At 52.0% G+C, this 12,974-nt stretch overlaps 1 protein-coding gene across 1 annotated transcript; it reads right to left on the bottom strand.

Annotated features, from left to right (window-relative positions):
- Positions 1-960: 960 nt before the first annotated feature.
- On the bottom strand, positions 961-12,138 carry LOC119110443 (trypsin-1). The gene is made up of 7 exons (XM_037234273.1): positions 12,079-12,138; positions 6,678-6,944; positions 6,171-6,265; positions 4,357-4,500; positions 2,869-3,166; positions 2,098-2,221; positions 961-1,168 (listed from the first exon to the last, which is right to left on the bottom strand). The coding sequence occupies exons 1-7, from the start codon at positions 12,127-12,129 to the stop codon at positions 1,131-1,133; spliced, it is 1,017 nt and encodes a 338-aa protein (XP_037090168.1). The 5' UTR covers positions 12,130-12,138; the 3' UTR covers positions 961-1,130.
- Positions 12,139-12,974: the final 836 nt, after the last annotated feature.

The raw sequence follows: 12,974 nt of genomic DNA, 5'->3' as shown, positions 1-12,974 counted from the left end.
GCACGTGACGCAGATCAGTCGATCAGGGAGGCCAGGGGCTGAGACGGCGCTTGAAAGGAAGCCATGTGACCAATGACGATTGTAGGCGGAGGGTTACGTGGTATGGTTTTCGGCAGTTTTCACACGAATCATTACGCGGCGTGATCACACACCACACGTGGACAGACCGAACGCCTACATCTACGGATTTGCGGGCTCCGTAAGGTGGGGGATGCGTTTGTCTGCCGATTCAAGGACCTAGCGGGCCACACAAGGCCGTTGGTGACCCTCTTAACCGCGTGTGGGAAGTTTGACCAATGGCATCCATAGTTCACTTGAATGGTGCGTGACGCTGGTAATATCACAAACAAAAGTAGATAGTTTTCTCTTTTGGTAGCTCCTCGCTGGTCACAAGAAAAAGTAATACGACTGCGCTGATTAGAGAAAGGCCTGTACGAGTGCGCTCCCGCAAAACCTGAGAGACAGCGTGTTACTGGAAGTGGGCCGCATGTGCGTACTTGACCTTTTTACGAGCCTGATAGACTTCTGATGTCCCTCAATGGAGCCCGACGACTCCACTACGGAGTCATGACTGCCGGAGGAATCGTTTCACGGAAGTCGTGTTCACGAAAATGGTTCTTCGTTGGGGTTTGTCGGTGTGCGGCACGGCACCAGAAGAGATCGGCGCGTACTTTCCCACGTATGGGAAAGAACGCACTGCTGACGCGCAGCTCCAGAGGCCCACGGCCCCTTCCCTGGCCATGGGAAGTTTCAACCATGGGGAGAGCGGTTGTCGACTGATGTCGGTGTAGCCTCCGCGCCGTGCGCTGCCGGTTTGATCGCTCGGTCCTGGTATGTGCGGTATGTCCATACCTTCATCATCGAGTTGTCAAAACTGAACATTTGGCTAGCGTGGCTCGGGTGCCACCATGGAGACGTGGGTCGTGTGAAAGTTGTGAGGATGTAACCAACACAAACCGGAGCACATTTATTCACGACAGACAGCAAACATCACACAGCTGCGAAGGCCCACCAGAAATGGCTCTTGGTTGAAGGAATATTTCCGTGCTCAAATGGCGCATACTGTGCTCCGATTTCATTCTGTGCTCCGATTTCCCAGAAGCGTCCACTTCTCAGGTCCTCCAAGGACTTCAGAGCTGACTTTCCTGTGTGATCCAGTCGATAAATTCTGAAACAGGGAATCAAATCTATTCGGCATCTGCGGCATGCACATGCTGGCCCTGTGCGTGTGTCAGACAGCTGTTGACTATCCCCTAGCAGCTGCCAACACGAACGTCCCCCGCGGTATAAATGCACATCCCTGGCGCCGTATCAGCGGGTTTATCTGTTTGGGCACATTGAGTGGTGCACACGCAGAACACATGATGCACCAAACTGCTCAGGAGCTCGAAGTCCGACCATTGGGGCCCTTCGGGGCCGGGCCGTGGAGAGATCCCAGTCAGGCCACGCGCTGTGAGCGCTCGGCTGGCCTTGTTGGGGCAGACGTCGCGGTCATGACCGTGTGAGTCCGCCGACAGGAGATCTGAGTTGTAAAGACATGCCACACGCAGAGGACACCGGTCGATCGGGGCACGCTTGCATAAGCATGCCAACCTTCACGGCTGTATGAGCATGCGGGCATGCACGCGGCTGTATGAGGATAGACGCACGCAGGCATGATGCACACAAACACAGACAAACAGAGGTCCACTAGACAATGGTCTGTTGACTAACGTGCCACCTGGACGCCACTACTTGCGGATGTACGCAAACGGCATGCGGGATTCTTAAGAACGTGCCGGTATGCGTAGACCGGTCTTTGGAATACACGTCCCCAGATACCGGGCTATCGGAGCATCCGTGCGCGGGCACCCGCCTGTGGGTTGCAGGCATACTAGCTAGACGCTGGCATGGCTTTGGGCAGGCACAACCCCTACTAAGCACAAGTCAGTCACCGGGGTGTATATGTGCATGCAAATTAATCGGTCCTTGGCATGCCCTTACGCCCACACACGCAGGGATCCATCTCTGGGGATTCGCGAGCTCTTGCGCTCGGGCGCTGGAATGCGGACGCCGGGCGGCGCGCGAACGAGTGCTGTTGCGGCGGGACGGACGTACCGGTCACGCGCACGTAGACGCCGGGGAAGTCGGGCGAGGCGCAAAACAAGCCGAAGCTGACGACGCCGGCCAGCGTGAAGGCGCCGTCGGACCGCTCCAGCATCATCGGGCCGCCGCTGTCGCCCTGCCGACATAACCAGCTCGCCGTCATGCGAAGCAGAACGGAGCGGGCGACAGGGTGGGCTGTGAAGACTTCGGGTGCCGCCAGCAACGGCACTGGCTTTGTCAGCGCGGCAGCTCGCTCTGAGTTGTGTATCACTCGTCCAACTATCCACATGTCGTTACCTGACATTCGTTCCGCTTTCCCAGAGATGCGGTGACCTATTGGGGGAGGGAAGGGGCTCTAGCCCCTCTCCCCTACTCTGAGAAGAAAGTAGGAACAAAAATCCGGGGAAAACTACTTTTGTGGCGTATGTTGGGAGAAACTTTTATCATGTTTAGCAGCCCCCCCCCCCCCCCCCCCCCCACACACGCACAACACATTTGCGACAAACGACGCTCCTCCGCTCTCCACGTGCCCTTTCCCGTCCCCTGTCCCGCTATCCACGTGTTCTGCACCTGACACCGTGCTGTGACACCATCCCACCATCCACCCGTCCCCACTCGCCACACGGCGCTCATCCCGCTCTTCGGCTGCTCCCCTCATCTGCCACTGGACCGCTCTTCAGCTGTCCCCGTCCGACAATCTCACGCTCTGCACTTGTCCCCACCTGTTTTCATCCGATGCCTACCCTCACCTGAGACGCGTCCCCATCGGACACCTGTCCTCACCTGACAAGTGTCCCTCCCCCCGGCCTCGAGTCCGGCGCAGATCATGTTGTCATTGACGCGGATGTCTTCCCGTATGTAACTCTCAGCGCAAGGGCCGTTCGGCAGGATGTTGACGCTGGTGTACTGTAGTTCCACTGGCTTGGGGCCACCCCGCTTGAGCGAGCCCCAGCCGGCCAAGATGACCTTGCGCCCCAGAAAGCAGGCGTCACTGTTGGAGCCGCCGCCGCACGGCGCCGTCGGCAGGCAGATGGGCCACACGGTGCGGGCCAAGATCAGTTCCCTAAGTGACTCCTTCAGCCTGCAACACACACGGTTATTGGAAGCGGCTCCTTCAGCCTGCAGCACACGCGGTTATTGGCAGCGACTCCATGCTGCAGCACACACGGTCATTAGTAGCCACTCCTTCAGCCTGCAGCTAAGGCACGGTCATTGGCAGCGATTCCTTCAGCCTGCAGCACACAAAGTCAATGGCTCCGACTCCTTCAGCCTGCAGCACACACGGTCATTGGCAGCGACTCCTTCAACCTGCAGCACACAAAGTCAATGGCTCCGACTCCTTCAGCCTGCAGCACACAAGGTCACTGGCAGCGACTCCTTCAGCCTGCAACACACACGGTCATTAGTAGCCACTCCTTCAGCCTGCAGCACACAAGGTCACTGGCAGCGACTCCTTCAGCCTGCAGCACACACGGTCATTAGTAGTCACTCCTTCAGCCTGCAGCACACACGGTCATTAGTAGCCACTCCTTCAGCCTGCAGCACACACGGTCCTAAGTAGCCACGTCTTCAGCCCGCAGCTAACACAGTCATTGGCAGCGACTGCTTCAGCTTGCAGCACACAAAGTCAATGGCGACGACTCCTTCAGTCTGCAGCACACGCGGTGACTGCTCCTGACAGATTTGCTCGGCTCGATCGCACAGTAGCAGTATTCCGCCGTCACGAAAGTGTGAGAGATGTCAGTGACATTTTCGCAAGTACAGAAACATTGACAGGCCGGATTCTGGCATATCGCTGTCCTTGGTGTCTGGTTACTTGTGATTACGGCATGCAATTTATGCTATGCAACGAGCGATGCATCTAATCTAATGAATTATGCAATATATGCTGTACACTCTGCTGCACGGGAGAATGGTGTAAATATAGGCCACAGACGTGTCAGCCAGCGGTCTTACTCCAGCAGAGCCAGGTCGGCAGTGAGTGTTATGGGCCACAGACGTGTCAGCCAGCGGTCTTACTCCAGCAGAGCCAGGTCGGCAGTGAGTGTTATGGGCCACAGACGTGTCAGCCAGCGGTCTTGCTCCAGCAGAGCCAGGTCGGCAGTGAGTGTTATGGGCCACAGACGTGTCAGCCAGCGGTCTTACTCCAGCAGAGCCAGGTCGGCAGTGAGTGTTATGGGCCACAGACGTGTCAGCCAGCGGTGTTACTCCAGCAGAGCCAGGTCGGCAGTGAGTGTTATGGGCCACAGACGTGTCAGCCAGCGGTCTTACTCGAGCAGAGCCAGGTCGGCATTGAGTGTTTTGCGACTGAAGTCTGGATGCCGGATGATCCTCTTAATGCTAAACTTGATCTGATTGGCGTCCTTTTTCCGAAGTTGCTTGTTGACCAGCACGCTCAGAGTAATGGGGTATCGGCTGAAAAGAAGGTTTGAATATCAGGCTTAGTCACATCTCGAAGATCATAATCGACGCAGGCTGGACATGGACATTTGACATGTGCGTCGATGCTGGCGTTTGATGACAGGCGATGGAAATCAACCTCGCAACGCCCCATACTGATACCTCGCCAGCAAACGGACTGCTCACAGTACAGATAACCCATTTTTTAAGTACTTATACTTAGACTGGAGCGGTCGTGTGATGAACATTATCAATGCCCCCATCTTTGTCAGGGTTACGATAGTCCAGGTTAGTGTGGTGGGTGATAACCAAGCAGTCGTAACTAATGGCCAATGCAGTCCGATCTCAAGATTTCTTAACTTGGCGTCAACTTAATTCAACTGGCCGACTTACCATGAGAGTAAATTACTGACGTTTGAATCACGAGGCACCAGTGGTCATCATTGAGTCCATTATGTCAGCCGTCCGTGTATGTCAAGAGCAGCGTCCATGGTCACTTAGTTTGCTATTAAGGGCGCGTTATAGGCGCGTCGACGGCAACGGCCATTTTGCGCCATCACTATCAATGCTCCCCCCCCCCCCCCAACGCACGCTTTGTACATCCATATCGCAAGTACAGACCACGGAAGGCTATGGGCGGAATTTACGGGCATCGCATTGCATGACCAAGCTTATGAAGCTGCGGATGGTCATATGTATATATATATATATATATATATATATATATATATATATATATATGTGCGTGTGTGTGTGTGTGTGTGTGTGTGTGTGTGTGTGTGTTGGCGCCGGTCTCTGCTCCTGACGTGCTGCCATGCCGCCAGCCAGTCACTGAATGCAGCGTTTTGCATTCGTCCTAGGTAAAACCGTGACATAGACGTCGCCACATGATGTCCGTGACGCATCAGCCGCGAATATTGAACGCGCATCATTGTATGATGCGAGATTATCCGCTGTGAATAATGCAAATTAAATTGGGAACGCCGACGACGTCAGCGCGTGAAACCTTCAAGGTATTTTGCCGAGCAAGAAATTTTCATATCGTCTGGAATCAGGTTGCTGGGAGTAGAGGAATGACGTTGGTAGAAATGCAGGGGTACCTAGTTTGGCCAGCAGATTAAATATAATCCAGAGCACCCACGCTGAGTTACGTTGGGTCTTGACATCGACATGGGGGCGCAACAAAGTTTTGGGATCACGAACACACGTACTGGTCCGTTTTTTTACGACTGGCGACGTGCTCAGTCATGAATGCTTTTCACCGCCGTTCTGGCTGCCAGCTCCGATGAGCTACATAGACAAACAGCTGAGCAAACAACTGAGCGGCGTCCGATGCACGAAAACTAGGTGACGCCCGAAGGGCGCGTAAAACAAGCACGATTCACATACAGAACTTCGCAAGGATGCAAATGTCGCGTCATGTGGTGCCCAGGCCGGCTGACGTCACGCGTGTCACGTGACCGGGGCGGGACGCGCGCTGAGCGCAGGGGCGGACTTAAACAGAAGTTAAAACAAAGCAGTTAAAACAGCTCAAGTTAAAACAGACGGCAAGAAGACGAAACTTTTATGATGTTCTGGGAATGTTTTGGGGGGGGGGGCCAAAACACACTCTCAGAGGTTTTGGGGGGCCATGGCCCCGTGCCCCCCCCCCCCCCCCCAGGAGATCCGCCTATGGTTGAGCGTACCTCATGAGACAGTGGGCGGCCGTCAGCACGAACCGCTCGTTGATGATGGCGCCGCCACAGAACGGGATCGAACCGAAGAAGTTGGCCACGCCCACCTACGACAACGGTGACCTCGGTGACCCGCGGAACACTGGTCAGAGGGATGCGGCTGGCAGTGCTGGTCATCGCTCTGTCGTGGATTCAGGGAGAGGGGGGGAGGGGGACAACCGTTAAGATGTTACAAATGTGCTTCGTTATTGTTTGCTTTCGTATGCTGCTGCTGTTTACTAATTGCCGACCATTTTGGGATCTCTGCGGGCTTATACGTCGCCATTTAAAGCTTTGGAGCGGCGTTTTGAGCAACAACAAGTGGGTCTGAGTGAAGTGGTCCATATCCCACGCGGCAAAGAAGAAGCCCGGACAGCTGAGCGGGCCGTATGCCGCCGCGCAGTGCGCACCAGCCATACCGCGCACCATTCCGCGCAGTGCGCACCAGCCATACCGCGCACCATACCGCGCAGTGCGTACCAGCCAGGGGAAGGCGCCTGCCGGAGCCGGCCGGCCACCGACGATGCGCAGCGGCGGCCTAGGAGGCGGCAGGGCGGGCTCTGCCGCAGCGGCGACGGTCACAGGCTCCTGGATCGCGGCGAGGAGTCGGGGCGATGGTGCGCCGCAGCCGGGGGCGTTGACCTCGATCGGGCTGGACGGGTCGCTGCGCCCGATGGTCTCGGCGAGCCGCGGGCCGGGGTCGGCCGGCTGCCGGGGCTCGGTCTCGGCGGCGCACGTCACCACCGCCTGGGGGCACCAGCGCTGTGTTACACAGCGCCCCGCTGTTGCGGTGAGGCGGCCCGGCATCCATCCATCGCCCGGGTCGCCGACAAGTCGGCTGAGCCAAGACCACCGCTGCCACGGACGCCACACGCAGGACTCGGCGCACCCGAACATTGTGGTGGAAGGGTCGGTGAGGGGATCACTTCTCGTTCAAGCGTATGGAATGTGTGTTGCGTGGGGTGAAATAGATATATCTGTTGCTGCGGTTTCCTTTACTTGTGGTTGGACTTTCTGGACAAAATGAGCCATGTTGAGGTAATGTAATGCAATGTATCAAATGCCCTCTCCCTTGTTTACGCCGGACAGCATAAGCTGGTAACACTTCTTTAACACAGTCCTTTGCATGGCCTTAAGCCAGAAGTAATTCCTCCTCTGAAGTGACTCTAGGTCTGTTCAGAAAAAAGAGGTCTTGCAGAAACAAAGGGGGAGGGGCGTGGTTTTGAGCCGCCATGCACAGTTCAAGGTAGGCGCTTATGACGTGTAGATGGCTGGTGTGATAGCTTACGCATAATGCATTCATGCTCGTAAATACACGCACATATACCGACTATGTGCACCGGTACCAGTTCATGATATCCGCGCCGACGGCTTACATGTAGGTAGTTTCGTGTGTTTGTGCACACTCCTCCGCGTCAGTCATGGCGAGATGGTCTTAATCACCATGTTTGTTCCCTGTATCTGCCCAGTCATTGGTCAATGGTACTGCAAAAGTAATATGCTCTCCTTATTGTTGAAAGCGACCATACAAGGCCATTACTTTGTATAGCCGGAAATTAATACAAGTGCGGTATGACTGGCAAGTGACTCACGAGAAAGAACTTGAAATGACACTGACGAAAACTTGCAACAGTTTCCAGGAGCCTTGCATTGTTTGTACGTGCGCCATCACGTGACCCGCCTAAACTAGGTGCTTTTTTATTGACGAGTGAGTCCAGGCCCCATTGCCGGTACCTACGCCCCACGAAAAGACTAGCGAACCCCACCAACGCCAAAAGGTGCAATACCTGGCGTATCAATGAGCTTTTGGTGTTGGTCTGCTCTGGTGCATTTAACAATAGTTTCAGCTGCGTACATTCAGCTGCGTACACATGTACTCGACTATCCGCTGGTTTTGTTACGCAATTACGGCTGTTGTCTCTACATTTCGCTGTTCACGGAAGTGCATTTATAATTGATGCAACAAAGATCCTGGGCACCACTGGGCATTAAAAAAGAGATGATTTAGCCCGAACCATTGCATAACATGGATTTCTGTGATGAAAGCTCCTAATGAACAGCGCTTGTTGCGTTAACCCTGGCTGCATGGTTCGATGGTGAAATTCCAGATCAACGGCGGGATTCTGTGGCGCAAGTGTCATGTGTTGCAATGTTCTGCCCGGTCCGCCCAGCACTTCGACGCAGCATGGCTTTCGATGCGGCTGCTGCCGCCGTCCGCTGGCCACCTTAGTCACGTGCGAATAGCGGGCGCCTGAAGCGACTCGAATTCACGCCGCGACGAGCGGAAGACTGACCTCTCGAGCTGACCGGGAAGTCCGAATAGGCAATGACAAGTACAAAAATGCTTGACATGTGCTCTTTCCATTCCTGAATTGCGTGTATCGAAACCAAGGGTGGCTGGGTAGCCCACGCCCCAGATCCCCACGCGAGCTCACGCGTATACACGCGCCATATATGTATACGGCGCTTGACGTGAGCCGAAACAGCCACCCTCCACCCTGGAGTCAGCTGCACCGCATCGGCCCGGGCGGAGGCCGACTGCCCCGTGACGGCGGCCGGCGTGGTCAGGGGCACCATCAGCTACGTGGTACCATCCCTGAGTCCCCGCCGGGCTGGGAGGGGACGTTTCTTGCGGGAGACCTCAGCACAGCAAGTCCATAACACCGAGGCTCGGGTAGTCAATGTTTCGTTTTGTAGCGGTACGAGGTCAAGACCTAGTCGTGTGGGTCAACAATAGGTGGCGCCAACGAGTGCTGTCGTGTGTGTGGTATTGCGCGTCGGGTGAGAACTGTGTGCGTCCCCACAGCTTCGCTGTTCAGTTAATGTTAGTTAATGATATTAGTGATATGCCTACCACAGAACGGTCAAAGGGCAACTACTGCCACATTTTCTCTTTCGTCGCAGAAGGCAGTGACGTGCGCTACAGTTTCACAACTCGTTCGGTTTTTGCTAGGTGTCGCCTGCACGCGTGATCACTGCACAGGCCGGCGGATATAAAAATATTTATGTTCTGTGTACACGCATATATGTATATATATATATATATGTATATATATATATATATATATATATATATATATATATATATGTGTGTGTGTGTGTGTGTGTGTTATATATGTACACATGTTTTATCAAAAATCAAAGCGAAGCAAACTCAGCAAAAATGAAATTTTTGGCCGTTTGCTCGACACATTTATTTATATTCATACTGTTTCTTACACCACAGACACCTATAATGGCCCTGGAGGTGGATGCAAATACATCATACGATGTCCTGCACAAAGAACTAGATCGCCAATAGTACACCAATCCTTTGTTTGAGAATGCTGCACGAAGATAACAATACTCAGCACTTAAAACCTTGATAATACAGCAATAGCCAGAAAGAACGTCCATGCACACATAGCTTACAGCGGCGGTTAAATTATGCATGGCGACAAGACGAGACTGCACTAAGTGGGTGTTTTTTGAATGATCCCTATACCCAACATGGCTTGGTCTGACAATAATATTTTCAACGTTGATATCGTTGAGTTCATTTGCAATTCAGAAAGTCGGCGAAACCTGGCCCGCTTTCGTCTAAGTTCCAGCGGTCTCCAACGTAGCTCAACAAGCATACCATTCACACTTTCTTGCCCACGATACTTGCTTGCGACAAGGCTGGCTACCCTCCTTTGAACCACTTCTATGCAATGGACTAAGTGCGTGGCATTGGGGTTCTATACGCAACGTGCGTATTCCAATATTGGTGGGACTAATAATTTATAGACAGTTTTTATACATTTCTGGTACATCTGCTAAATACTCTCTAGCCAAGCCTGATTATTTGGCTAACTTTCCCAACCATGTTTTGATATGTTCATTTCCATTAAGCCTGTCTGATATTTGCACACCAAGGTAATTATATTTATCCACCATTTTTATCACAATGTTATTCAAAATATAGGGCGTGCCGTTAGAGATCTGCTTCCAGTTTCTCGCATAATGGCACATTTAGAAATCTTAAAGTCAATTAATTAGCCATTTGTCACCTTACCCAGCTTTGGAGCACAAACTTGCCCACAAAATCGCACTCGTCTGGCGAGCACAATCGACGCATGAATGTATAACCACGTCATCAGCAAATAAACATATTACGCAATTAAATCCTTTGACTATACCCTTTATATACGCAAGGAATAACAAGGGTCCTAAAAGACGGTCGTGGCCACCTCGGAACTTACAAAAACACTTACAATGGACGCTGCCCATGATCACCTTCTGTGTTTAGTTTGAAATAAACGATGGTATCCAATTTAAATATTTTCCAGTTTATCCCACAATATTTTAACTTCTGGGGTGGACGTTTATGGGGAACATTGTAAAACGCCTTAGTGAAATCAAGGAATGCTAGATCAGTACTTTTCCCTTATCATTTATGAGCATTAACAAATGTGTCTTGCTTGATGAGTTTCGTCTGAAGCCGTGCTTTTGATCAACTATGAGCTTCTGTTCCTTCAAATAGGAAACCATTCAAGATGCCAGAATCATTTGGATCAGCTTGCAACAACTGCACGTAAGTTACATAAGTTTATAATTAGAGGATCTCGTAGGGTCCCTCCTTTATAAATAGGGGAGACTATGACTTCCTTCCGGTCATCGGCACCTATCCTGTGTCTATCGACCGGTCAAAATGTCTTTTAGAAACATCGCCGTGGCGACTGCCCAAGTCTTGAATATAGCGCCAGGCATGCCGCCTGGTACATATGCTTTTCTGGTTCACTTTTTTACTAAGGTTACCCACAACGCTGCAGTAAAATGTCAGAACAATCATTTCCCGATTTGCACGGTTACTTAAAGTGGGAACGTCATTTCTATGTTTTTGAGTACATATTCGTTGATGATGCCTGTCCCAAACACTGGCGATCGAGCCATGCTAATCGTGCCATGTCCGCCGAACATTGCATTATGCAAGCTTTGTGTCCTGCTCTTAGCACGATTCCAAAACTTTTCGCTGATATCTTTTGTCACGTCACCAAGCCAGCTTTTATATCCATGTTCCGAATCCCTACGTGTCTGGTTCACATTTGAATGGACTTGCAATCTGATGACAAGAAGCCAAAGCTATTTGATGCAGCTTTAACTTCGTGTTTCTTCGTGTGTGTATGTGCGTGTGTGTGTGTATGTGCGTGTGTGTGTGTGTGTGTGTGTGTGTGTGTGTGTGTGTGTGTGTTGTGTGTGTGTGTGTGTGTGTGTGTGTGTGTGTGTGTGTGTGTGTGTGTGTGTGTGTGTGTGTGTGTGTGTGCGCACACGCGTGTGTGTGCCCAGGACACCGTTTTGTAGGTGCATGGTCAGACATCTGGAGAGTGTCATTATTGTGTGGCCAATATGTGCATTATTAGATAGGAGACCACAGTCTTCTTATTGGATTTGCAATTATATATGAGCTAGCTGTTGTATCTTTAAAGATACATTGAGCCAATACCTGGCCATGCAATATAGCAATTTATTTCTCTTATCATAAGCTTCAAGTCTCATGCTCCTTGTACCATGAGCTTCAGTGTCATTTTAAGTGAACATTGACCGGAACATCTCATGAGAGAGATACATCGAGAAAACATCCAAAAATACTCTTAATACTGAGTTCGCAGTGATTTGCAGCAAAACATAAATAAAGAGCAGCCTGCTTGCTAACATTGCCTGTATATTGATATGTATATGCATATAAATGGTATATACCCCTATATATATATATATATATTTATATATATATATATATATATATATATATATATATAACCGACACTTCGACGGCACGAAAGCAACAGTACATGGCGACGCGGCGTTCGCGCTGCGCTTCTGACGCGCCAACAGTGCACAGGCGCGCGCGCGCAAGGCTCACGTGGAGGGCCAGCAGCAGCGTCAGCACGGCTTCAGCTGACGGGAACGGCATGACGCCTGAGACGAGGCCGGCGGTGCGTGCAGTGCTGACGCCTCGGAGGTCGCAGGCCGGCTGCTGCCTCTCGGCCGTCGGCGGCGGCCTCCAGGCTGCCGTGCCTCTCCGCCGGGCCGGTCCGTACCTGCCGACCGGTTTACTCCTGGTCCGTCCCACTAATCCGCTGGCTATCCGATTACGGATGGCTCCTCTGAACCGGCCGCCTGCCGCGTCGGCTCGAGTTCACATGTCGGATTCAGCGCATCTTTGGCCGCGCTTGCAAGTTTATCCGGGGCATTTGGGGCAGGCTTCATCTGAGTGCGGCACTCACGTGCACAAATTCATGGCAAGTCAAGGTGATAGTTGTCCGTAAGCTTCGTAAATATAAGATAGTGTGAGGGATTATTTTGGACTTAAATTGTTTGCCGAGTATACCAAGGTATCCGCATCACATCCTGTAGCACTATGTCTGCATTGCTCACGGGATAACGTTTTCATGACCTTGCCACCGAAACACGATCTGCCGCCGTTGCACATATCCACTGATGTGCTTGCAATGCTTTCATGTAATGCAGTCCTGTACCTGCGTTTGTGATTATAGTATATATTATGTATAGAGTATGATAGCATTATATGTAGAGTATGAGACTGCACTACGTGATTGCGAACAAGAGAAGATAATCCTGGCTCGGCATTTTCGGTGAGGCCACAACGCGACGACATGCGACTGGACTAAGAAATCTGAGGATAGGGTGCGACTCGGCCAACTTTTCCGTCCCCAGCCTGTACTGGGACCGCCTGGACCAGCTGCAGTTGCTCATCTACGCTGACGTCTTTGAATGTTTTGTCGTTCACAATTTCTT

This window comes from Pollicipes pollicipes, unplaced genomic scaffold, assembly GCF_011947565.3.
Source record: "Pollicipes pollicipes isolate AB1234 unplaced genomic scaffold, Ppol_2.1 Scaffold_7231;HRSCAF=8579_pilon_pilon_pilon, whole genome shotgun sequence".
NCBI lineage: Eukaryota > Metazoa > Arthropoda > Thecostraca > Pollicipedomorpha > Pollicipedidae > Pollicipes > Pollicipes pollicipes.
The sequence above is the reverse complement of the archived record's forward strand: the minus strand, read 5'-3'. Positions and strand labels throughout refer to the sequence as shown.